This window comes from Copadichromis virginalis, linkage group LG14, assembly GCF_057382275.1.
Source record: "Copadichromis virginalis isolate Kocher_CV1m ecotype Utaka linkage group LG14, C_Virginalis_male_GT1.1, whole genome shotgun sequence".
NCBI classification, from domain to species: Eukaryota; Metazoa; Chordata; class Actinopteri; order Cichliformes; family Cichlidae; genus Copadichromis; species Copadichromis virginalis.
Window position 1 is genome coordinate 8,429,093 of NC_140631.1, and position 27,349 is coordinate 8,456,441.

Genomic DNA, 27,349 nt, shown 5'->3' on the forward strand with positions numbered 1-27,349 from the left:
GCCAGTCATGGACCTGCAGTTTTTGACATTTTGTTTGATTGTCTTTCTTTGGATTTTGTGAAACGTCATTTATTTGGAATTTGTCCAATAAGAGACCAAATGTCTCTCACACTGGCTTTTTAAATATCCCTCTTTTATATACCCCAGCCTTATTATTGGCTGGGGTACATTCTTGACCCTTTAGTCTTTTCTTTTAATTTGCTATTATGGCATCTCCATAACATGTTGCAACAAAGTAAACACAAGCGTGTGCGCATACAGTATCTTAATGCCAGAGCTATGAACTAGATGCACTGTGTCTCCAAGGCAACCTAAATTGGTCTCAGCAGGTATGTGGGCATCATGGTTTTTGCTGAGGACAGAGTGAGCAAGTGAGAATGAAAAACAGGGAGAGGGAAGAAAGCATGTGTGTCGGGGGTGGGGGGCAGTGTGGAAAGGAGTGGAAGGCAGGAGATAAGGCTTTGTGAGGGAGAGCAGGAGATGAGAGGTAAAGCTACAGGTTGAATGTGATTAGTAGAAAGCAGCTGCAGGAGGAGGAGGTTAAGGATGAAGGGGGCTGGGGTTGCAGGGTGTGAGTGGGGAAGGCAGTGACAGTGATTGGGAACTAGCATGCTGCTTATTGCATGCCACAGAGAATACACTCAGTAACCAGTCTGCAGGATCTGTGCTTGTGTGCGCATTGCAGAAAAAGCTATTAAGCAATACCAGCACAGGCTGAGCTAACTAAATTACATCTCCAAAAAGGCAAGATTAAACTTTAGGCTAAATGCTCGTACACACACACACACACACACACACCCTGAGACACACAGACACACTCTAGTCAATGTAAATGAGTGTTAGTGTCTAGATGGCAGAAGGGGTCCAAGAACACAGACGGCCCGTGGGTGAGATGACGCAGACACCTCACCCACACACACAGACACACACATGCTCTGATAACACGTATATCTAAATATACACATGTACAAAGTCTGTTTCTCAGATTTGTCATATAACTGACTGAAGTGATGGAAAGCAGAGTGTGTCTTTGTGTATGTGCGTTCTGTGTTTGTCACAGCTTTCACCTGCATGTGCGTGTTAGGCTGCTCCTTAAGGTGTTGATTGGGGGATGCGTGGATGTATGTGAGCTGAAGTGCGACTTGGGTGTGTTCTGCATGCATCCTTTTCTCAGTCCCAGCAGCATCTCTTATTCCCCTCCCCTCCTGTCCTGTCTGACTCTTTCTCCATTTCCCGTGTCCATCACAGAGATGTCACACAAACCTCTACAGGAAACTGAATGGTTGTTTGTTTGTTTTTAGGTTGGTTTCTCAGTGGCTTTTGCAGGATTTCTACTCCCACAGATCTACAGGGCAAGGGGATTCGAAAGTTAGGATTAATAAAAACATTGCTGAGATGCTACAGCTAGCACTTATCCCTAAAAACACCTTCTGTTACTTGTTTCCAAAAATAACAGAAAGTACAATACAACTGCAGTTTTATTGTACTATATATATTCTATCAATACAAAGTAGTTTTGGTGACAATGAAGTCACTTTTTTAGTATGATAATACATCTTGCCACAGAGCAAAGAGTTTGAGAGGTTTTATTTATAAAAAACAAATCAATTCAGTGAATCAGTCCCAGTCAAAACTTATGGTGGAAATTGAGGGGGAAGAAAAGATTTATGACGGGTTCCATCCTGTAAAGCGGATCTGTCTTCTGCTGTTCGAGAAATGTGAACCCATCTGCATGGAGATGGTTTTTTTTGAGTCAGTGTAGTCCATGCCTCAAATAATTTAGGCCATTATAAAAGCCAGGTTTGCTATGTTTCATGAATCCAGAACGCTCATCTGTTAAACTAAAATACTTTTAACTTGTTTTGATTTGGTAAAACTTGCATGCCACTAAAGTGAAAGAACGATCCAAGTGTGGTGATTGTAGAAGTTTCTTTTTCTGTTTGCCAGCAGTTGTTTTGTGTTGGTGTCCACATGTGTGACAGCAGACAAGAGATTGCAGTACATATTGGAAATGCCAAAAGATATACATGTGTATTTGTTTTATGTCACTAAGTATGTGGAGTCTGGGCCTTATTTGGACCCTTGTAAATGACAAAAGTCACTGAATGCATGAGGGCATGAAGTCTTCACGTTCCACTCCAACAAAAACGTATCTGAATCAAGAAATGACCTGAACTTTGTCACACAGTTACTGTGGGATATGACCCCTTGTTTCAGTTATTGAAGAATTTATACAATTTGTGTGTGTGTGGTTTTTCTTTCTTTCTTTCTTTTTTTCTTTAAAAATAAATATTTCTCATATGTCATGGATTAAATAAAGATCAGTAGGTGGCCTGTATAGATGGATAAAGGAAGTAAACGCTGCTCTGACGATTCTATCGAATTTTTTAACCTTTATTTGATGAAAGACAAACATGTTTGCAATCTAAGGAATAACAGTCATTCTTCTTTATTTGTTCCATATTGACAGATCACCAGAAGTCAATGGAGGGCAGATGTAATAAGAGATATGAAGGATAGAGAACCATGGCCTAACATGTCAGGTTTTAAATTAAATAAAGGTTGGGGAATTCATGTCCATGCAGAAATATTAAAAAAAGTTGAATGCGATAAAGGTCAACCATTAAAATAAAAAAAGTCCAAGTATTTGGAGTGTTACATGAACATTTGTTCTACATGCTGAAGCGTAAAAAGGACCCAGTGCACCCAAGTGTCTTTCCCCTGCAGAGGAGAAATGGGGAACAGAGGACAGGTTTGGAAAAAGGGTGGCGGGGGAGATGTGGCGTGAACAAGAGGCTGTATGAATTATGGTGTGTGCGCGTGAACATCCTAATGAGTCACTGTCAAACTAATGTTTGGTTCCAGCAATTAGTCATAATTACTAGAAGTGTATGCATGGCTCACACTGAGGATTATACAGTATATTAGCCGTGAATTTCAGTTTCCCGTTGCTTCTAGGTAAGTAAAGCGGATGTGATTGTGCCTCATAACCTGCCTTGTGTGTGCTTTGTGTTTTGGCTTCGTAGTGCCTCTGTTTCAGTGACATTTCTGTTGTGCATTTAATATTCATTGATCAGTGTAGTCTCATTTGTCTTTATCATCTCGACACGTTGTGTATGAAATCGTATTCTGGACACGGGTTGAATGTGATGTTGTAACCTCTGCTATACATGGCTGCCAGTGGTAACAGTGACAGATTTATTCTCATCCCATGTAACATTTCCAACATGTGGCTTCCACGTCTCAGCTAGCTGAGTTTCCATCCCAGTTTTTTATTTAAAAAGGAAATGGTTTTCAGGTCTAAAAACTCAAGTCAATGCAAAGAAGTCGAAGATTACTCTTTGGTTTTCTTTACCTTTCACTGTCATAAAAGGTATTTGTTATTAAGTTGCACCACAAAGACAAAAGTCTATTCAGAATAGAACATCTCATTTGTCTAGAATTTAAGATGTCTGCCCATGAATTGACTTTTCACAAGTTTGAAAACCTTGCAGCCTTGAAATCTAATTAAAGAATTTATCAGAAGCGCATGTCTCCATGAGCAATCTAACGTGCAAACAGTTTCTCATGGAGCCCCTGAAGAAGTGGTCCTCTATTTTATATTTTCATAGTTTTACGAAGAAAAATTCTAAATTGTGTCAAAAAGCAATTCACCTACTTCAAAAGACAGTGTTTCCCATGGCTTGCTTGTTGCTGGACTCTGGCTGGACTTTATATGGATCTTAAATTTAGGAAACTGATGAACTTTTGCCTTTTTGTTTTTTTTAGATTTGTTTTTTTTTAAATCACTCACCACTAAAGTGTTGTAGCATTTAGGATGAAGTAGTTTTCTGAGCAGACAGCATGTTTACTGGTGCTCAATATTTCAGAAACTGTTGGATGGAAACACAGCTATTATTGGCTAATTTTGAAAAGATTCTGTTTGCCCCGTCCAAGTGTTAGTGCCAATCTCTGGGTGATGTAGTCCTAACATGTTACCTTGTTTCCTGCCGTCCCTCTAGTCTGCACGGTTCGCTGTCAGAAGTTCCTGATCTCGCGTGTCGGCGAGGACTGGATCTTCCTCATCCTGCTGGGACTCCTCATGGCCCTGGTCAGCTGGGTGGTGGACTTCTGCATCGCCATCTGCCTACAAGGTAAGCAAGCAAGGGACTGCATTTTTCACCTGTGGGTTTGAGAATGGAGAGTGCCAATAGTAACACAAGCAAGTAATGTACAGACTGTTTTATATTGGGATTAGAGTGGGAAGAGAGAGAAGTTAGTGGGAAGGGGGAGGTGGTAAAGGGGTGAGATAGCAGAGATGGGAAAATATATTGAGTCTATATTTTCAGATAACACTTTTACCCATGTGTACAAACATGAAGTGTAAACGAAGGGAAACTAAGAATTTGAACTAGCATGATATAAGGAATTAGTCAATTAAGTGCTTTAGAAATGGAGAAAATAAATTATTTCCATATGGCAAAAATAAAGCCTCACTCAACTTATATTCTGGTGTAATTCTCCCATCCATTTTTTTTAATACCAAATTTTTCCCAAGGAAATGTAATCAGGAGAAAGACCTTTAGATGTACCAGTGGTTGGGAAGATTTTAAATTCAGGAAGGTGCCATTTGATAAATGCCTGGTAGAGAATGGCAATAAATGGTACTTAAGGGGCTGAAAATAATGGGGGGAAAGAAAAAAAGCTTTAAAACACCTGATGACTTGGTGCTGGACCTTCTTCCAGTTGGACAGCAAGTTTTGCTTAATTAACAGCATAACTTGCAGAACTGTTTGGTGGAAGCTGTGGGAGTTCTAGGTGGTTCTGCAAGTAAATCAGGCCGAAATCAGCAGCCTCTCCAGTTAGTCTTTTATCCTGCTATTTGAGATCAGCTCCACCACATTAGAGAGCAGTTGTCAATTTAGTCTTTGTTCAGCTCTACACTTTTGTGGAGTTTATGCAGCAGAACTGCAGTCGGCGTTTAAAGCAGAACAAGGACATCTCCAACCGGCTGTAGACCACAACAGTGGACTGCAAGACAACAGACTTTTTGGAGAGGCAGCTCAAGGACCGCCGAAACGGTGACCTGGTTATTCCTCCAAGGAAATGGAAAAACACAACAGGAAGGGCTATAAAAATTAAAATAAGAGTATATTACTTTTTCAATGTGACAGGGTTCTGCTTTATATAGATGGAGACAAATACAAGACATTAAGCTTTTTTTCTTGTGATGAGTTTTGCAGAGTGAAACTCTTTCCAGAGCTTTATCCAGACATCTGCATAATGTGGTAATTAATTAGGAATGGTTTTATTGATCTGTCCCTACAGGACCTTGTAAATAGAAAGATTTTACTGAGGATTGAGCCCTGTTGGAAACGAATGCAGATGATAATAATGTGCAGCTTGTGATGTGTGAAACGTCTTTAGAGGAGTAAAACCAAGGAGGTGTAGCAGGCAAAAGTTTGGGGGTAAGAGAGAAGTGAGTAAAAAAAAAAAAAAAGGAAGCCGAGAGAGTGGTGGAGGGATAACTGGGGATTCAAGGTTGATCAAAGGATGGCAGCAAGGATGAATGGAAGGCCTCTTATGACATCTATCATCAAACATGGAGGTAGATTTAGAAACAGAGAAAAAAGATGACGAGGGTGAGGGATTAATCACTAAGTAAACAGTACAGTCCAGGAAGAGGAAGGAAGACACTTTAAAACGATTGAAGAAAGTTGCGAGAGCTGATCAGAAACCTCACAGGACTGCATCTAATTCAAATGGATTTCTCAAAGTGTGTGTGTGTGTGTGTGTGTGTGTGTGTGTGTGTGTGTGTGTGTGTCGCTCTCAAGAGGATGCTAACCTGTACAGTTCTCGTAATTGGATCCAGAACATGACTAACTACCTGTCCTGTGCAGAGAAAAACCACACAGCTACACATCTTTCATGTCTTTAAAAATATTTATACAGCCGCTCTCCTGGTTGTGCATTGACTGTGGGCTTGTGTGTGTTCATCAGTTTGTTCTTGTGAAGTTTTATCTTTGACTGTATTCGAAATGAACACATTGTTTCCTGTGGAGTGTGTCTGCAATGCTGTATTCAGTGGATGGTGGCTTTACACGTCTGTCCTGGTTTGTGTCCACAGCACAGAAGTGGATGTACGGTGGTCTGGACAGTAATGTGTTCCTGCAGTACCTGGCCTGGGTCACCTACCCTGTTGTCCTCATCACCTTTTCCGCAGGCTTCACTCAGATCCTTGCTCCACAGGCTGTTGGTATGATACGTATAAAATAATACTGGTTTGCTAACCACTTGCATTTAACCAATTTAGACCTTGTGAGTGAGTATCCACAAAATAATCAATTAATTTTGCAGGGCCAAAAATAAACAACAGCAAGGATTTTAAATCAAACAGTCAATGTGGCTGAAGTGCAGACTATAAGATTTAAATCAAGGGAGTGAATGTATTGCATTCATTTTTATAAACACCATTGTTTAGAATGTCAAAAGTAATTGGGCAAGTGACTATCAAAGACTTTCATTGCCAGGCGAGGCCTGTTCACTTGTTATTCCATGACAAAAGATCCAGGGTGTTAAACCTGTGTTTTGAAGCTGTTCACTGGAAATCTGAATATGAGATACAAAGAAATGTTGATGCAAGTGAAGGCTATCACTAGGGTGAAAAACCAAAAGGTGAGATGGAACTATTTTAGTCCACATGTGGGTCAAATCTGAACTAGAATGATATAGTGATTGACAACAAATACTAGAAATTTAATGATAGCGACACAATATCACCAGTAGTTTTACTAAAAAAACATTCCTTCAAAACACAGTGTACTACCCCTACTACATAAATAATGGTATAAGCATGTTGTGATTTGATAGACTGAACATTAGTGACTGTTGCTAACATAATAGTCTGATAATAATGGTCAGGCTATAATTGGCACCCAAATTCATACAAGTTGCAGCTTTAGAAGTTGTGCCCTCTTATAGGATGGAACATGGTGAGATCTTTTTTTGTGTGAGGTAGAAAAAACACAGATGTGATGTCATGCACTGATCAGAATTTATTGGATCAAAATCTTGTTCATCTTAATTAATATGATTATTAAATTCTTATCAAATAGTTGGATTTCTTCTTAGAGATTTAGTTGTGAATGATAACAGCTTGAAAAATGATGTTCGATTTAAAACAATCAGCTATACGTGCCCACTGTTGTCCTATTACAGGTTCAGGTATTCCAGAAATGAAGACCATCCTGCGTGGAGTCGTCCTAAAAGAATACCTCACCTTCAAAACTTTTGTGGCCAAAGTCATCGGCCTCACCTGTGCCCTGGGCAGTGGCATGCCACTAGGCAAAGAGGTAAAACAAATCTGCTTCACTCACTCTAAATGTACATGTACTGCATGGTGTGTACATACAAATGAATACAAGTAGCTTTCTGAATGGGAATATGCTTTTGAGCTTTTGTGTCTGCCTGCATTAACAATACTAACAGAGAAGTTGAGAATAAGGACTTTGTACTGTAAAGCAGCGGTCCCCAACCTTTTTTGCGTCACGGACCAGTTTATGCCCGACAATATTTTCACGGACCGGCCTTTAAGGTGTCGCGGATAAATACAACAAAATAAAACCAGTACCGGCACTGAAAAGAACATTTATTCATAACACACGTGAAGACCCAGGAAAACCAAGTTAACGATAAAAACGATAACAAAATAACGCTGAAAACCGATAAAAACCCTGAAAACCATACATTTCACACTTGAGCCTCAAGTCTTGCAGCCCGGTACCAAACGACTCATGGACCGGTACCGGTCCGAGGCCCGGGGGTTGGGGACCTCTGCTTTAAAGGCTCCTAGCTAAGCTAACATTTTAATTTAAAAAAATAGGCCATTTTAAAACATTTCTATACCTACTTAGGCAAATTATAAGGTGGAATAAAAAATAAAAGGTGGAATACATTTTTACTTCTAAAAGGTAAAACAATATCTCATTAATCTGGCCGAGATTGTAGTTACTGGTAGTTTACTAAACTGGGCTAGTTAGCTTTTAGCAAGACTATTCTGTCTGGTGTTAGGTTTCTCTCCAATATAATTTTGGTATTGGCTTTACTTTTGTTTGTTGTTTCAGTTGTATAACAAATTAATTCTTAAGGGTTTAGAGCAAAATTGAGCTTTCTATTTCTATAAACTGGAAAAAGTAAGTTGTTAACTATTGCTTTAACTATGGTCAGTTATCACTTTAGCTGTTGATAATTTATAGACTAAAAGTCTTACCTTAAGAATTCAGAGAAGTACTAATAATATTCTGCATGAGGAAAAACCTGCTCTCGTTGGAAATTCCATGCTATTACAGTTTCTGTAGGTTGTTACTATTGTTTTGTGGAACTGGTCATACAGCATTGTGTAAAAGTCTTGAGCTACCTCTCATTTCTTTATATTTTGCTTCCAAGGAGCTAAACATTCTTATAATTTTTAAAGTGGTCATAAGCAATAGTTCTCTAGCTTTCTGACGATCTTTCAAATATTATCTTTGGAAATTCGCTGGTTTTTCACTCATTTTCTTTCCAGTCCTGATAATGGACTATTTTCATAGGAATATTTTTTTTGATTGCTAAGCTGCTGACTTATGAATCATTCAATAAAAAAAAATGCTCTTAACCCAAGGGATAAACTAGTGTTCTGTCTACACATAACAGACATGACATAACTGTATGTGTGTGTTGGCACTTTATTACTAGTAGCCTGCCACAAAAACATTTAATTTGTTCCCATTTCTTTAGTTGAATCTATGAAAAATGCCAAAGGTAACACAGTTTGTCAGACATAAAATATAATTTTTGCTCCAGGTAATTTCTAAAGCATGGTGTGCAGTGTGTCCTTAAAAAATTGGTGAAGGACAAAAGAAATGGCAGGCCTAACAAAACTACCTGATAAACAGTATCTGAAAGTCATGTCTTAAGACATAGGAAAAAATCCTCTGACACAGGACCTGAGAGATGCATCTGGCCCTTCAATTGATCCAACTAACATTCACTGAAGCCTCATCTGAAGTGGTCTCAGTAGAAGAGTGGCAGTCAAGAGGCTATTCTTAAAGAAGGGAAACAGAGAGAAAAGGCTGACATATGCCAGATTTAGCAAGAACTTAACTGAAAGTCAGTGGTAATTGGTCTGTTATGGTTAGGGGCTGCATTGCAGCCAGTGATCTTGGGGATTTTGACATTTGGTGGAGTCCTCACAGCTTATACCTCAACATTATTGAAGCAGTGAGGGATCATCTTCAGAGAGAGTGAAATAAAAGTCACCCAGCATTTAAAGAAGAGCTTTGATTGTCATTCAAGAAGCCTGGAGAACTATTCCTGAAGACCGCTTAAAGAAATGACAAGAAAGCTTGGTGGACAAATACATGTATTATATGTATGTTTGCACAGAGTGAAGACTAACAGTTTCTAGTAAGATAGGTTAAGATGTCAAATTTGTTTTGAACAGAAGTACAGTTAGTATGTTTTTTTTTTTTGTAGGACAGAAACAGACAGCCATGTCTTTATCGCTACCTTTATGAGACACAATCTAGTTTCTCTTTTTACTTTTCAGCGAAACCCAAGCGCTGACCCACATTCTGCTTTTGATGTTTACTAGCACAGTTTCAGTGATTCACAGCATTAAACCTTTGTGTTGTGATACAGAGCCTTCGCTAGCAGCTGGGCCCTTTCAGCTTTGAATGCCGGCTTTTACAACATTCAAAATAAACATTAAGCATCGCTTCAGAAGACGAGCTTCCACTCAAATCATTACTGGTTGTCAGAAACCCACGTAGGTCACAGTAAGGTGTCTGAACAGTGGTAGGATGTGTTGTGAAACGACTTGCCTTAAATCTCTCTGTATATTCACATACTACAGCACATGAACCTTTGGCTGCTCATTCACATCCCTGCATCATCCCTTGGGTTCAGGTGACGGAAAGTAGGAAGGTACAGGGATGTTTTCTGATCCAGCTGGGAGAGAGAAGACTGTTTTTCTGGGAATATTTACATCCCTTTACTTCACGATGCAGATGTTGTTTATATCGCTGAGTATTTTTCAGGTTTTTTGTAGCAAAAACAGATCAGGTGTCAACTCAGCTTTTTGGAAATGCATTTGGTTAACTTTTTGTTTGTTTTGTTTTAAATGCTCTGGTACTTCTTCGTGAAGCACTTTGTGATCTTTGTCTTGAAAGGTGCTATAGAAATAAAATTTTACTTACTTACGATTTTTCCTACACCCACAAAAGACAGCCTTGCCTGAAGACATTCTTGCAGGAAAACACTGTTTCCTAACACTTGTGCACACAAACAGCCCTCAGGCCCTTCTGGTTACACAGCACTGCAGCAACACCCAGCGTTTAGATTCAGAGCAGGCCTCTCGCTGCCTTTTAAATTGAGCATCACTTTTCTGCTGCTCTCACTTTTAATCCTGTTAGTTCCACTTTGAACCTCATACTCTGAATGTTAATATTCCCGCTGACTTTCTCCCTGTTGATGTGTTTTCAAAGAGTTGTGTTGTCTTGTGTGACTGACTCACAATAAACAGGAGCCCAGAGTGCTCCTTAATTTGTAATTTTTTTTTTAACCTGATTTCTGTCTGCGTTATTCCTCCTGTCAGGGTCCCTTTGTGCACATCGCCAGTCTGTGTGCAGCTCTCCTCAGCAAGTTTATGTCTCTGTTTGGAGGAATCTATGAGGTAAGGCTAACACTTATTAATATAACACAAAAAAGTCATCTTTTATATAATCTTAAACATCCACTGTTACTTTATTGTAATCATTTTAATATTTTACCTTTATTTTCAAGCTAAAATCTCACATTGTTGGTCTGAACTGTCCTGATGCCATAATCCAGATGTGATCTTGATATTCCCATTAAAGCTTTAGCTGGGATTCTCCTTTCAGGCTGTATGCATACCCTACCTTACTGGTGAATGTACTCAGCAGTTAAGCCAAGCCAAAAAGCACTACATATTCACTTTATATGATATTTATTATTGACTTTTTACATTAGTTGGTTGCACATGGAAAAAAAAAAGGTATGAGGGTAGTTCACCATTCTCATAAATATTGTGGGAAAATTGTATACTTACGCATCATATGATCTCATCGTTGCTGGCAAAGACTCCAGTTTAATGCTCTTTGAAGAACAGACTGTATGCCGTCAAACACCGATCATCTCCAGTCTCCAGTACCATTTGTGAACAGCACTGAGACTCCGATAGACATCAGAAAGGGGTTTTTGTTGAATGTTGTTAAAGTTCAGAGCCACAGTCTGGGCTTTGGCACCAACATACCCGAATTAGTGATGTGCTGAGGGTTTCCTCTTTGACTTTCATGAGGCGTACAACCAAATCAGTGGCTGGAAATGTGAGTAAGTAAATTGTCTGAAAGGATCTTCCAACACTGTCCTTACGTTGGATTAAAAATATCAGCTCCATAGCCTGAAACTATACTTAGTTGTGTGCTGGAGCACTGGATTTCAGCATTGGAAATCAAAAACATTCGCTTACCTTCCTAATGCAGGACTTGCAGCCATTTGCGTGTGTATTAGTCCACGTAAACCAGCAACACACAGCTCGACATTGATTCCCTGTGTGGTTGAAAACTAAACGATAAACAGAAAACAGAAGCACAAAAAAATCAAAGATAAAAAACAACAACAGCATGAAAAGCACAGCCTGGTGGCCCACCTTCGGGAACGAAAACCAAGTTTTTAGTGGGCACATCCCGTTTCAGTTCTTTTATGTTAACTTCACTCATTTCCACGACTGAATGAACGATCAAAAGTGGCACAAGCAGTAGTCCACAGACTGGTTGTCTGTGTCACTGCCCCCTGGTGATAGTAAACAGCTACAACGTTTGTCATTTGGTGTTGTTTCTTGGATTGGATGAACTGTTGTCTCAGCACAGAACATGAGACCAGGAGTGATGCTTAATTTTCTGCTGTGGCTGACAGGGTGAAGGTGGGTTACAAAGCCGCTTGCAGGATGGTTGCACCTGTGGGCTGGCTAAATCAGTTTTAATGCCTTTCCCAATGTAAGAATTGCCATTTGGATGTTTAGAAGAGTATCAAATGGCACAGGCAATGAGCTCACTGGCCATGATTGTGGCTGAGCCTGCCTGAACCAATGCTATGACTGATGGTCAGTAAAAGCTTATTTTTAGAAGATCAAAGGCAGATTTATGTGCAGGAATGTTGCAAACTATTTAATCAGTTTTCCCTCAATTTGTTTGATTGACGTGTTTGAATGGTGGGGCGCTGTGGACACCCAAGTTTGTGATTGCGTAGAATTTTCAAATTAATACCATGGTTGCATCTACTGAAAACCTCTGTTAAGTTTAAATCTCAGTGACTGGTGATTGGTAAGAACTTGACGCAGTTTTTAAGCAAAACTGTATCCAAGTTCAAGACCATATTCATTTGTTGTTTTGGTTGTTATTTATTTAAGGCTATTTTTTTAATTTTCACAAGAATTACTAGTTTGCCCAACAATCAGACTATTCCCTGTGAGCAGGCATTTAGTAACTGTGGGGAGGAAAAGCTCCCTTCTAAAGGGAAGAAACCTCTGACAGAACCAGGCGCAGGAAAGGACAGCCATCTGCTGCAACTGGTTGGGGTTGGGGGAGTGAAAATTTAAAAAAAAAAAAAAGCCAAAGTGATAATTATTGGAGCAGCTTAATTAATTTTTGCAGTATAATTTGCTGTTAATATCCTTTTCCAACCCAGTTTGTGTTTTTGTCACTTTTGCCCAGGGTCAAAGAAGCAATGCTGGAGATTGCTACTGTGTGGTCTTTCAGTGTCAATACACGGGAGCACCTCTTAGAGAGGCCAGGGTTGAAAAAGGGATACTGGAGACCCTCTGAGGGTATTATGTGCTGGTGTGCATCCAAGGCCAACATCTATTTAATTCTAATCTGACAATCCATTCTATACTCAGCTGACCTGTGAAATGTACAAATATATATGATTGTGGAATTTGTATAAAATGTTTCTTATTCTTGAGATTGAAATTGTATTTTCATTTCATTGATAGAACTGTAGTTTAAACATTTGCTATCTAGGTAAAAAACAGAAGTGAAATCAAAATAAAATTTTAGAATAGGCCTGATCAGAATGCCAGATATACACTAGATGAAAAACTCTCTTTTCCAAGTACTTGCTAGAATTGTACCAAATAGACAATAAGCCTTGGTTGCTACTTAACCAAATACATACATACCTGAATTAATTAGCATAGCGTTAGTACATTTTTAATTCCTGAGATTATGAAAACCGATCAAACTGATCAAACGTTTGAACAAAACGTGTGATGTTCACATGAAAGACCACCTTATACAGTGCTTACAGCGGAAATGATGAGGGACAAAATCTGTGCTGCCTGTTATATGAAGAATCTGAAATTTTAAACAAATATGTGGCTGAATTATACAAACATAGTGAAAGTCTTAGTGTACCCCTGTATGTTGGCACAGACCGTGCCCCTGCTGAGCTGCAGCAGAGGATCAGTAACACAAGAGAGAATCTTTTTTTTTCTTTCTTTTTTTTTTTTAAAAAAAAAAAACAAAAAACTAACTTTACAAGATACCCCCTTGATCCGACTTATCTGAAAATTCTGGGGCCGTGTTGCACATAAATAAGCGTATTCCTAAATTTTTACAAAAACTAAAAGATTCAACATTTTTGCACCTGCATCTGTGTTAATGTGGGCACTCAAAGCTAAATAGATATGAAAATATAAATGAACCCCCTTAAAGTTACTATTGTGTTTCTGAAGGAGACCTAATAGATGCATTTCTGGTTAGACATACCAACTGCTATGACATTAAGATGGAATCAGAAAATTGAAAATTTGAGTTCTAGAGGGGGATTTTAGTTGGAGTTTAGGAATGACAAGCAAACAATAGCGAGTTAGTTTAAAGTATATACATGAATTTCTCATCCAGAACTAAATGCCCACTATATGTGAGTATAGACTCAAAATGCAACTGTATGAATGTAACTTATGCAATCTAGAGTTGGTGGATCTGCAATTAAATTTGTAATTACTGGCACATGGATTTGTGAGATTTAAGTCTATTTACTCTAAGATGCAAATTAATGCATAGTATGTATGGGTCTTTCAGTGTAGGCAGGGAATTTATGGAGGGCAGTTTCAGTTGCTCAGAACGGTTCACAAAAGCAACTTTGCAATATCTTGAGCCAACCCTTGCAAAATCCCCAGGTCAGGGAAAAGTGCAGGAAATAAAACTAAACAAAAGCTAAGAGATTACGAACACAGCGGAAGGAGGGGGTGCTGACATTTCTTTTTCTTTTTTTTTTTTTTTTTCAAGCTGTTTGAGTTTGAAGTAACAAAAAAAGAGAGCAGAAGGCCTGAAAGAAAGGGTAATGATCAAGAGAAATGGGGAAGGAAGAACAAAAAGAATATTTGAGGGTGAAGACCAGAGCTGGAACTTATTTCCAGCAGGGTTGGTGGATTTTTGGGATGCTGAAGCCTGCAGCTTTTTTCTTTTTAATTACTTTTTATGGAGCACATAGGCTCAACATAGAGCTATTAGTTGTTAGTCAGTTTCTAACTTTTTGTCCCTCTGTTATTTGGGCAGTTAAAAAGTTCAGGTTTTTTTTTCTTCTTTTGTCTTCAGGAATTGCTCTCTTGCAGCTCATGTATAGTCAACAACCACTTATATCCTGTTTTTTTTGAGGTTTGAATCACTTTTATTTGTACACAAATACATCTTTTCATCGTTTCTTCCCAGAAACGTATTCATTGATTGAGATGGAAATTTTGGAAGCGCTAATGAGAATAGGGAGAAGAAGGAAAAAAAAAAAGTCAGATGGAAATTACGCTGAGTGTGTATCCATTGGGAGAGGAAGCTGGGAGCTGAAGGAAATCAGAAAAACCTTTGACTTTTTGTTTTTCTCGTGAGATGTGAGCATGTCCGTTGGGGGGGTGAAAAGTTGAGAAGTTGAAGAAAGTACAAAACAAAGCTGGTGTACTGGGAAAAGGGTCTACGCTGTAGCCACTATATCCCTACTCCGCATCAACAATACACCATTAAGCTAAAGGTAAACACTGTATTGCCAATACAAATATCAGATAATGTTTTGCTGACCCATCCAGCCACCTGGACCTACTCGCTACATGGACTTTATTGCTCTATAATGATGCCACCCAAAGTCTCTCTTCACACTATATACACGTCAAAGTTCCTGTGATTGCTTTGCCCCGTGTTGTAGTTCATTCTGGTAGATTGTACACTTTTTCAAGATTATTGAGAACTTCTGACCAAATCCTTCTAGCTTTCCCGAGGTCCAGATTAAAGCAAAAAAGGAATCAGGCCTTTGCTGTGGCTGTGCTGTGGAACAAACTGCCCCTTCACATCAGGACCTCCCCAACATCAAAAACCCACTTTCATTCTCTAGCTTTTAAATCGGAATGAGTTCTGTTACTTTTATTTTTTATTTCTTACTCAGGTTTTCTCGTTTTGTTTCTTTTGTTAAATTCTTGCCCTATGCTTTTATGTCATTTGATGATTTTAGATGCACAGCACCTTGGTCAACAGCTTTTGTTGTGCTGTAGAAATAAACTTGACTTTGACTTTGTTAGAAAAAGTTGTCATGCAGGCCGGCTAACTTCTTCCAAAATAAGTTTTTGTCCAAAAACGATAAAACTCTCTAAAGTGGACAGAATGCTTTCTAAAATAAGGCCACATATTGTGAATATAAATAAATACACCAGGGGCATGAATACTTAAGGCGGATTTGCACATTTAGACATAATACCCCACAACTGCCTGAACAATTATATTATATATCTTAGCTAAAAATATAAAGCTCTTTCCTTGGTGTTCCCTATATGTCCTCCTCATACATACAGCCAAGTCTGTGAGCACACCTGGATTCAAACCTTGTATTTACAAAGGGTAGCCATTTAGAGGAAAGCTGGATAATGGGAGATGCTGCAAAAATAGCTGCTTCTTTTTTTCTTTTTCAAGGCCTAGTACAAGATGACAAATAAGAATCAATTTAAGTGTGACTCGTGCAACGCTATCCTAGAAGGAAGAGTCGTGCAGTTGGTGCATAGATTTGACCTTTTGAAATGTCTTTGAGAATATATAACACACCGTGCAGCCAAAAGATAGTTTTAATGCTAACTGTTGTGAATAAAAAATGTACTAGAGTCCATTTAAATTCGCATTTCATTATCTGATTTCACTTCAGGTGAAGATGAAAAGTAGTAAAAATGCTCTTTGCTTTTGCGTATGTCCGTATACGTGAAAACAAACAGTTCCGGTCTGTTCTGACTTTTACATCCAGCCAATTTAAATGTAGCAGCAGTAATTAGTTTACAACCGTCATTCAATGCATTCTGCCCCTCCACGCCATTATTTTCCCTCTCGTACCGCTATTTATTTTTCTGTTAAATTTTCCATCTGCCTCTCTTCCTTTATATTAGTCTCTTCTGAAAACCCTATCATGGGCCTCATTAAATAGTCTACCTGTAACCCTCTGTTATTCCATCCTGCTCTCCATCCCTCCAGAGTGTTGTCACGCATTTTATGGCATATTAATGCTGAGTGTGTATTTGCCTGTGTGGATGTGTGAAGAGTCCCTTTGCAGCAGTATCTGGTCCTCTCTAGTGGTTGAAGTACAGTATGCTAATGCAACCTGCAGGCTGTAAAAATTACCTTTCTGTTTCAGAGTGCCATACTTTAAAAAAAAAAAAACAACAGCTTTTTCTTTTTTCTTTTTTGCACTTCATATTTTTCCCATACACATTGAGTACTCTTGTTTGAATACAGCTGGCATTTGATTAGATATTATAAGATAAAATGCGTTTTACTTGAGCTGTAAATGTCAGCGGAGGAAATGTTGAGTTTAATGTTAAAACACCGGGGACTCGGTTTCTTGAGTCTTGTAGCATCACACAGCGAGTTTAGGCAGTAATGAAAAAGACTCTTGCATTTGTTCTTTGCTAGCTTAACTTGTGTCTCTTACTCCCATGCTTCCTGTAGGAGCCCGGTGTTACAGGGATTAAGGTAATTCAGCTGCAAAATTCCCAGCATGAACATTCCTTCATCCCTACAGCTACAGTCAAACTGATTTACTGAGCTCCATTTGTTACTTATTCCACTATCCAGTCTACAAAACATGCTGTAAGTAGTGCTGTCAGCATTGATCTCGTTAAAATGACGCTAATACCATAACCGCATTAACGCCGCAAATCTCCATTAACGAGTTAGCGCAGATCGCCCTGTGCATGGGGCTGAACGCTAACGCATTAATGCGATAATGCGCTAACGCGTTGACGGCGTGCTGTTTTAACAAGATTAGCGCTGACAGCACTAGTTTTAAGCCTAGAAATAAAGTTTTTTCCCCATTTGTTTCACCTTAAAATTATTAGTCAGGCTCCATTAAAAGATTTTTTTTTTTTTTATTTCTTATGTAAGCCCATACATACATGCATAACCCACTGTTCAAATACAGTTAAAGACTAAAAGAAAGGAGAAAGAGAAGAGCAAAAACACACTCTCTTTTATTAGCATTTGTAAAGCTTTATCAAAGCCACTGTGTGTACTATTCATACCCAACAATATTTGAGTCTAGTGAAAATGAACTGAGAATTTACTTTATCTGCATTTATTATTTATGATTTATTAGAAATAAAAACAGCAAGTCTGTTCTTCTTTAAGTACTTTAGTGGAACTTTAGTTTTACTTCAGATTTGTCTAGAAGTCGATTGGAGGCCACTTGGTCTGTAATGGCCAAACAGAACACTGTGGATTGGGAAGTGTCCAAGAACACAAAGGTAACTCCAGCAGATTTTTAGAAGTCCTCCAAAAGATGGAGAACTTGCAAAACAGAGGACCATCTTGTATCATCAGTCATGGTAGAGCTGCTCCATAGACCTCTCTCAGTATACAGTAGGGCAAAGGATAGTTCACTCAGAGTACTTTAAGCGAGTCCATTAGGGAGGAGATCATCTGTTCTGACGAGACAATAGTGGAACTGTTTGGGGAGAAGTCCAGGCATAATGTGTAGCGCATCACCGCAGCTGTTATAGTGAAGCATGGCGGTATTGGCATCATGCCTTTGAGTTGCAGGAAGGATGAATGAAGCCAAAACATCTAAAAAACTAATTTCTACTTTATCCTTTTTATGTCTTTGAAAGTAGATTGAATTTGTTTGAATCTACAGGTAAACTGAATTTTATCAGTTTAAAATAAAATCTGTGACAACGGAGATAAGCAGTAACTTTCTGAACTTGGAGTAACTAAGCCTCATGCATGCATGGTTTCTTCTAAATGTTCAAAAAATGTTTGATAGACTGAAAAACGTTTTTTTTCAGTGGGGTTTTTTTTGTGTATGTTTTGGTGGGATAACAGAATAATTCACAATTCATAATCCATGCATCCCTACTTGTCATTCACAGAGGAAAATTCTCTGAAGTTTCCTTTGTTTTACTAAATATTAAGCCTTACACGCACCTTCTCGTCCACACCAACTTTTCCACATAAAATATTCTGTTGTGAAAGTAAAACACGCAGTAACTTTCCTTTACCACTGCCATGCTGCTTGAAGGACATCGGTCTCATAGGAATGAAGGTAAATAAGACCAGAAGGGTCAAAAAGAAAGGAAAAAAACCTCCATTCCCATAATGCACCACAGTCCATCCCGCGCTCATGCAGCATGATTGTCCCTTTCCCACTGTCTTTCTGTCTTACGACACAGCTCATTATATGATCCTTCATTAATATTATTACTGTTTAATTTAAAATATAAAAAATGATTTTCATATATCCATGGTATTGTTTTAAAATATTTTTTGACTTTTTTTGTTTTTAAGACATCCAATTTGTTTTGTACTCATTCAATTTTGCTTTGATTTAGGAATATTTTACTTTGCTTGTTAATTGTTGATTATTATTATTGTTGTTGTTGTTGTTGTTATGAGTAGGAGGAGGAGGGGTTTTTTTTTGTTTTTTTTTAGTTGATAAAAAAATTAATTTAAGCAAACCTTTTTCACTTCATCATTATGGAGCATGTATATGGAGGGTGTAGGTGAAACCATTTTGGAATAATGCTGTGACATGACAAAAATGTGGATGCTTTTTTTTTTGCTTAGGTGTCTTATTAAAAGTGTGTCATAGAAAAAATGTAATGAATTGACTCACTTCTTTCCTTTTCGCTTTTGTTGTTGTTGTTGTGGTTGCTGTTGAATGACTGCTGGTGACTGAAATCTAACCACTGTGTGGTTTCAGAATGAGTCGAGGAACATAGAGATGCTGGCAGCAGCCTGTGCCGTGGGAGTTGGTTGCTGTTTCGCTGCCCCCATAGGAGGTGAGTCTAAAGCAAACGTGATGTAGTACCTGAAGCCTGTGGCACTCTGTAATGAGCTAAATGTGTAAGCACTGTATAACTTTTACAATGTGTAACCCACTTAACATATAATGGGCTGCATGTTGCTGAAATGGATGGAGCAATCAGTGCTGTTTCATGGGAGATGTTCTTTTGCGGAGGTATTCTCTTTCTGTACACCCTCGTATCATCTCATGTTAAATTTAGAGCCCTGGTACAGCCTTGGAGCACACTACACGCCTTTGTATCAGTGACATAATTTATTTAGCTTCTAGCTGGTTTTTCTTCAGCCTGTGCTTCCACCCCACCATGAATTCATCTTGCTAAGCCTGAGCTAACTGAGGTAAATGACATTTCCAAAAATGGAGATCATGTCTGAATACAGACGCTGGCGAACAAATTCATCTGTGTGTAATGCAAGGAAATGTTGTTGTTACTTGAGTGTTACATGAAGAACTGCATGTCAAGAGAAGTCCATTTCACTTGTTTGTGCATTTTTTAAATGTCAGTGCTCATGCCTTGTGGTGTTTGTGTGTTTAAGGTGTGCTGTTCAGTATTGAAGTAACTTCCACATTCTTTGCTGTGAGGAACTATTGGAGGGGCTTCTTTGCTGCCACTTTCAGTGCCTTCATCTTCAGGGTATTAGCTGTTTGGAACAGAGATGAAGGTAAGACTGATGTGTTCATTGTACTTAGTATAAGACAGTATAAGCACTTTATTAGGAACACTTAGTCCAGCACAATCAAATCCATTTTTGTAGTAGCTAGTGGCATGTTCAGTGTCTTTTGTTTTTGAGGGGCAAAAAAATCAGATAAAAGTCGTATCAAAGCAAGAGTGGCCTTAAAGTTGGTTCAAACAGTGGATAAACTGAGGGGCTTCACCAAGGCTCAGTTTAAGATCGATAAGGAACGAGCTGTGAGTCATGCAGTTAGAATTCAAATATAAGGCTGGAAATGATCAGAGTGAGTCCACTTTAAGGTCCAATGTTTTAGTGGTTTGGAGACGGGGACCAGGTCTGCAAGCGCTGAGCCATCACGTCATGTCTTCACAGCAACTTTTGTGAATTAAGACAGTGAAAAAGCAGCAATAAGATGGAGTCAGTCTGCTATGAATTTGGGATTGAATGGTCCAAATTTTTCAATTTCATGCAGTCTTTTGTGATATAATTTTTTAGCATATAACATACAATATAATAGCAAATAATTTCTAGCATATAACCCTTTTTAAAATATGCTTTAATTGACACTGTAATCCAGAAAAGCAGAAATCAATTTATAAACAAAGATTCATGCTTCCAAAGTGAAACTGTGAAAAATTGCAGGACTTATAATAAGTAAATGTCCAGGTGTTATAAAGGATGTCCAGTTTTGGCGCACCTTGGACACCATATACGAGTAGAATTTCTGCTGTTTTTTTAAACAGCAGAAATGATTTAACTTCATTACCATGCTTAGAAATGCTTGTCTTTTGAATATTTTTGAAGAATTAACCACACATTCCCAGTCAGCGAGCCCTTTCTGTCTTGCACCCTGGTGAGTTTAAATGGCCTCTTGCGATTTAAACTCTGAGGGGCTGTAGCCTAGGCCTCTATTGGCCAATTTGCATGATTGACACCTCTTTTTAATCGGTTGAGCCAATAGAATCACAGTGACATTTTTGTGGTCTTCTTTTGCAGCTTGTCTAGTGAATTTTGGTTGGAGCATGGTGAAACTTGGTGTTTTGGAATGCGTGAGAGAGCCCTGCAAGCAAACTAGCCATTGTTTTCATGGCTACCTGAAGTCTGGAGATTTCTTGGCTCGGTTGTGTGTGTTTAGCGGACTTTTGCGCATTTAAGTAACTGTTCTTTTAATCATTGCTTGTTTTCGCTGTGTTTGGTGGTTGTAGAAATGGTTTATATGAGGATTTAGCTGAGATACTAAAGTTTCTGTGGATGTTGATATTTGCAGGTTTGGCTCTTGGAGTGTTACATACCTCTTGAGCCTGGGGGCAATGGGGTTTTTAATCTGTGTATAAATGAAGCTCTGTCATTATTTTACTAGTTACATGTGTGCAAGTCTAAATAATATTCTGAGTAAAGGACAAAGACTTGCTGCAACACTGGAGGTGCTAAAAATAGAATTTTCATCCTACCAAAACAGTAAACTGAGAAGTTCTCAGTGGCAGGCGTCCAAACTTCTTTGGGATTTCCAGGATCCTGTTAGTGGTTTAGTTTTTCACAGCCTTTTCTCCCACCAGTTGTTTAATGTGGTCAGGTTTTGTGAGGTTTGGAGTTTTGGGGCGATCGTGGTTCAAGAGTTGGGATTTGGCCTTGTAATCGAAAGGTTGCCGGTTCGAGCCCTGGCTTGGACAGTCTCGGTCGTTGTGTCCTTGGGCAAGACACCACCCGTTGCCTACTGGTGGTGGTCAGAGGGCCCGGTGGCGCCAGTGTCTGGCAGCCTCGCCTCTGTCAGTGCACCCCAGGGTGGCTGTGGCTACAATGTAGCTTGCCATCAGCAGTATGTGAATGTGTGTGTGAATGGGTGTGACTGGATGTGTAAAGCGCTTTGGGGTCCTTTAGGACTAGTAAGGCGCTATACAAATACAGGCCATTTACCATTTTTTGGTCATCACCTCCACAGTAAGCTGAAGTTTTCCTTTTTACTCCTTCCATCAGTCAGATCAGTCAGTGGTGCATCAGTAGCTTTAATATATTTTATTTATTGCCCTATATGTGTTTAGAAGACCTGTTTTTAACCTCGCTTAATGACTTTGAGGTCTGTTCAGTGATACAGTGGCTTGTCCTCTCTCTCTTTCTCCAGAGACCATCACAGCTCTGTTTAAAACCCGCTTCCGATTAGACTTTCCCTTTGACCTCCAGGAGCTTCCTGCCTTCGCTGTCATTGGGTAAGTTGGTTAAGATGCTGAAGTTGGTTTCAATTCAATTCAATTTTATTTATATAGCACCAAATCACAACAGCAGTTGCCTAAAGGCGCTTTATATTGCACAGTAGATTGTACAATAATAGATACAGAGAAAAACCCAACAATCATATGACCCCCTATGAGCAAGCACTTTGGCGACAGTGGGAAGAAAAAACTCCCTTTTAACAGGAAGAAACCTCCGGCAGAACCAGGCTCAGGGAGGAGCGGGGCCATCTGATGTGACCGGTTGGGTGAGAGAAAGAAGACAGGATAAAGACATGCTGTGGAAGAGAGACAGAGAGTTTAAAAAAAACAACAACTCATCAATTAGACATTACCCAGCAGGTCCGTACTGTAAATAAGACCAAGCCTAAATGAATAAAAAGCTGATTGTCAACCAATATTAGTAAGAAAATGGAAACTAGCTTGTTTCACAAAAAAATTCAAATAAATTCATCCACTCTGAGTCAGTTTTGTCCACCTGGTTGCGCTGACAGGTATTCCCATTTATTATGATTGCCTCATAAATTCAGACATTATTCAGGAGATCCACTTACTGTAGCTTGTGAAGGTGTTACCTCGGGGTGGACTGCGTGAGTCACCTAACATGGATTATTCAGCTTGCAACAGTTGCCAGCGCACTGAGGGACGTCTTATTTTATCCTGTCCTAGCCTGAGGGCTCTTCTGTGCCTGTGAAAGAGACCACGGGCTCCTAGAAGGAAGCTGGTTGAGAGTTTGGAGGGGGTGCTCTTGCTCCATACTCTGTCCTTCTTTTTCAGATGAAAGCGTGTGCCTGTGTGTAACTTGTGTAACTTATCTTGAGAAGACAATCCCTCTCTTTCTTTCTTTTTTTTGGGGGGGGCGGGGGTCGTCATCTTGTTCTTCATCCTTTGGGGGGTTTTTTTTTCTTTCATATTTAGTTGGGTTTTTTTTTTGTCCGGAGGCTTTAACACCCACCACTGCATCAGTGGCTTGCACATACAGTACACTGTCTCCAGAGAAGGCAGCAGAGTGCTTAGTTCTAGTTTTACACTGTGTGAGTCTGTATGTGCACACTGGCAGATTTGTGTGTGTGTGTGTGTGTGTGTGTGTGTGTGTGTGTGTGTGTGTGTGTGTGTGTGTGTGTGTGTGTGTGTGTGTGTGTGTGTGTGCCGGTGCATCGTTGTAGTTTCCATCTTCCCCTGCCAGTAGCTGTCAAGCAGGGAAAGTCGGTCAGTGTCTCAGTCAACTAGGCCAGGAAGAGTTTGGTGTGTGCTACATGCTGCCAAGGGCATGTCTTTGAAGAGTCACACACTACTCTACTTACTGTTTACAGTTTACTGTTTTAGGAGGGAGAGGGTCACCTCAACATGTGAAGGCTGCACATGTATATGTGTCCATAATGTGTGTACCTGGACTTTTTGTAGGCCGACAGGAGGGTGATTACTTTTATTATAAACTATTCTGCTGACGACTTCCTCCAATGAGCAACAGAAAATCAGAAAATAAAAAAATTGTCGAAAAATGGATTCATTTTCCCAAAAATGTACAATGAAAATGTGAGATCATATTTTAAAAAATGAGTGATATGTTATTTACATTTCAGAAATTTTCTTGTAATCGGCACAAAAGCCTAACCACAGAAACAATTAATGGATTTGTTGACAAACAGCCAATTAGGCAAATTATTTATAAAGCAAATTGTTGCAATTTCTTTTCTGGTGTTGCAGACTAAAAAATCCAAAATTAGGAGAAGTGAATAACTCAATAAATAAAAATACAGTTGAAATTAACAGAAAAAAATTAAAAGAAAATCAGAGATGCATATCAGTAGAAATCATTAACCATTATTATGAAACTAAGTAATACTGACAGGCTCCATTATTTTCACCTTCTCTAACATTACTTGAATGTGGGCCTTCATTTTAAAGTACAGGGTGGGCCATTTATATGGATACACCGTAATAACATGGGAATGGTTGGTGATATTAAAGTCCTGTTTGTGGCACATTAGTATATGTGAGGGGGCAAACTCCTCAAGATGAGTGGTGACCATGGTGGCCATTTAAAAGTCGGCCATCTTGGATACAACTTTTTCAATAGGAAGAGGGCCATGTGACACATCAAACTTATTGGTAATGTCACAAGAAACACAATGGTGTGCTTGGTTTCAACGTAACTTTCTTCTTTCATGAGTTATTTACAAGTTTCTGACCACTTATAAAATGTGTTCAATGTGCTGCCTATTGTGTTGGATTGTCAATGCAACCCTCTTCTCCCACTCTTCACACACTGATAGCAACACCGCAGGAGAAATGCCAGCACAGGCATCCAGTATCCGTAGTTTCAGGTGCTGCACATCTCGTATCTTCACACCATAGACAATTTCCTTCAGATGACCCCAAAGATAAAAGTCTAAGGGGGTCAGATCGGGAGAGCTTGGGGGCCATTCAACTGGCCCACGATGACCAATCCACTTTTCAGGAAACTGTTCATCTAGGAATGCTCGGACCTGGCACCCATAATGTGGTGGTGCACCATCTTGCTGGAAAAACTCAGGGAACGTGCCAGCTTTACCCCCTTAACCCCCATGTACCACACCAAACCATCACTTTTGTTGTTCCAACAGTCTTGGAGTGATCCATCCAATGTGGGTTAGTGTCAGACCAATACTGGTGGTTTTGTTTGTTAACTTCACCATTCACATAAAAGTTTGCCTCATCACTGAACAAACTCTTCTGCGTGAACTGAGGGTCCTGTTCCAATTTTTGTTTTACCCATTCTGCAAATTCTGTGCGCCGATCTGGGTCATCCTCGTTGAGATGCTGCAGTAGCTGGAGTTTGTAAGGGTGCCATTTGTGAGTAGCTAATATCTGCCGAAGGGATGTTCGACTAATGCCACTCTGCAGTGACATGCGGCGAGTGCTACGCTGTGGGCTCTTGCTGAATGAAGCTAGGACAGCCACTGATGTTTCTTCATTAGTGACAGTTTTCTTGCGTCCACATTTTGGCAAATCCAACACTGAACCAGTTTCACGAAACTTAGCAAGCAGTTTGCTAACTGTAGCATGGGAGATGGGTGGTCTTGTAGGGTGTCTTGCATTGAAATCTGCTGCAATGACCCGGTTACTGCGTTCACCAGATATCAACACAATTTCGATCCGCTCCTCACGTGTTAACCTCTTCGACAAGTCAATGGCTGTGAACAAAGAGAAACTTGTAAATAACTCATGAAAGAATAAAGTTACATTGAAACCAAGCACACCATTGTTTTTCTTGTGACGTTACCAATAAGTTTGATGTGTCACATGGCTCTCTTCCTATTGAAAAAACAAAAGTTGCATCCAAGATGGCCGACTTCTAAATGGCCACCATGGTCACCACCCATCTTGAGGAGTTTGCCCCCTCACATATACTAATGTGCCACAAAGAGGACTTTAATATCACCAACCATTCCCATGTTATTACGGTGTATCCATATAAATGGCCCACCCTGTATATTGTATCTTAACTTATTTTACTTGTAAGGATAAGTCAACCAATGAGCGCAGCGTTTCCCCTGTGTGACAGCTGACTCATTTGCATGATGAAGTAAAGTTGTCTACAATAATAACTGAAAAATTAAGTAAAAGAATTGAATATGGAAGGAATGTAGAATGAAAATGCATTGAATGAATGGGTCTGAATGAATCTCTGCTAATGTATATAAATACAGAAAAACCTTTCATAAATGAAGGCCCTGTATTTTTTTTTATTATTATTTTTAATTCACTTAATGCTACGTTAATTTATTGAGTCATACATACGTCTGTACACCATCGCCTGATCATAGCTTTAACACCTTCTTGTCCTCAAACGGTACACTCACCCTTGTTTTAATCATGAGCACAAGCCCAGATTCCAACACTTAACCCCCACCCAAACACACACACAGAGGACACAGTTTGTTTTTTTTTGTTTTTTTTTTTTTACGTGTACCATACAAAGCGCATGAAAAGGTAGATGTGCTGCGTTTTCCTCAGCTGTGCCAAAGAGGCAAAGACTCCCTCATCATCCTGTTCATTACTTATTCAAAGGTATTTGATGGAATTAATAATGCAAGAGGATAAATTTATAAGCATTAGGTTGTCTGCGTAGCTGTCTGAGTCTATTCTTTCTCGCCACCTTTTCTCTGCTTTCTTTGGCTCTCACTCCCATAAAGAGGACTCCCACCAAGCTTCTAAATGCGCGCTTATATAAACCTCTTTTTCCGCTTTGTCTGAGACTCCCCCACAAATCCCCATCTGACAGTGTTCTCGCTCTTTTATTCCTACTGTCTCATGCCTCTGACTCCCTGTTCATTTTTTTCCATGCTCGTCTTTATTTCTCTCCGTCTACAGTATATGCCTCCCACATGTTTTGTGTACTTTCTCTTTTTTCCTCCATTCCCATATTTCTTTGTTTTCCTGTTCCCCACAACTTTACAGAATTACATTTGCACTTATTACCAGCAACCATCTCCAGTCGATTAGAAACTCATTACATTTTCATTGTTTTTATTGTTGCCAAATGCACTGGGGACACCCTATGGAGGTGGATCAAGTGAGAAAAATGTTGCACTCGATGCGTTGATGTTTTACTTTGTTTACACTTAAACAAATTTATTCCATTCTGTTTTGATTTGATGCATTATACCGGGTGGGGAAAGGGAAAAAAATAGTCCTACTCGTTTTCTCTGTCTGCAGTATTGCCAGTGGTTTCGGTGGGGCTTTGTTTGTCTACCTGAACCGACTCATTGTCCAGTTCATGAGGAAACAGAAGGTCATCAACAAATTTCTAATGAAGAAGTAAGTATAATCACCTTAATAAAGCAATGGGTGCATACAAAGTACATACCAGAAAGAATATTCACTGCATTTTCTCAAGTGATATAGTAACATCTGATCGTTTTTTTTTTTCTATCTAAAGCAGAAAGCATGGTGCATTGTTACTTTAAACTTGTGTCAACTGTCAGGATAACATTGTACAATAACCATCATTTGAAAATGGGGAAAATGTAAGTTGATTAAATTTTAGTTAATAGTTTTTAGAATTGGCCAAAGTAATGCAGAAATAGTGTTTGATAATTGGTTAAT

At 39.2% G+C, this 27,349-nt stretch overlaps 1 protein-coding gene across 3 annotated transcripts in view; it reads left to right on the forward strand.

The window, feature by feature from the left end:
• The window catches only part of LOC146693359 (chloride channel protein 2-like), a 183,386-nt gene that overhangs the window by 81,527 nt on the left and 74,510 nt on the right, over nucleotides 1-27,349 (forward strand). For 2 of the 3 annotated variants that reach the window (XM_085479176.1, XM_085479177.1), the window contains 10 exons: nucleotides 4,002-4,133; nucleotides 6,107-6,235; nucleotides 7,198-7,331; nucleotides 10,613-10,690; nucleotides 17,010-17,033; nucleotides 18,577-18,600; nucleotides 19,258-19,336; nucleotides 19,896-20,021; nucleotides 22,153-22,237; nucleotides 26,960-27,061. In XM_085479176.1, coding sequence (XP_085335302.1) covers nucleotides 4,002-4,133; nucleotides 6,107-6,235; nucleotides 7,198-7,331; nucleotides 10,613-10,690; nucleotides 17,010-17,033; nucleotides 18,577-18,600; nucleotides 19,258-19,336; nucleotides 19,896-20,021; nucleotides 22,153-22,237; nucleotides 26,960-27,061 — 913 coding nt within the window. The remainder of the gene's footprint in view (nucleotides 1-4,001; nucleotides 4,134-6,106; nucleotides 6,236-7,197; nucleotides 7,332-10,612; nucleotides 10,691-17,009; nucleotides 17,034-18,576; nucleotides 18,601-19,257; nucleotides 19,337-19,895; nucleotides 20,022-22,152; nucleotides 22,238-26,959; nucleotides 27,062-27,349) is intronic. The other variant, XM_085479178.1, reaches the window with a different exon arrangement.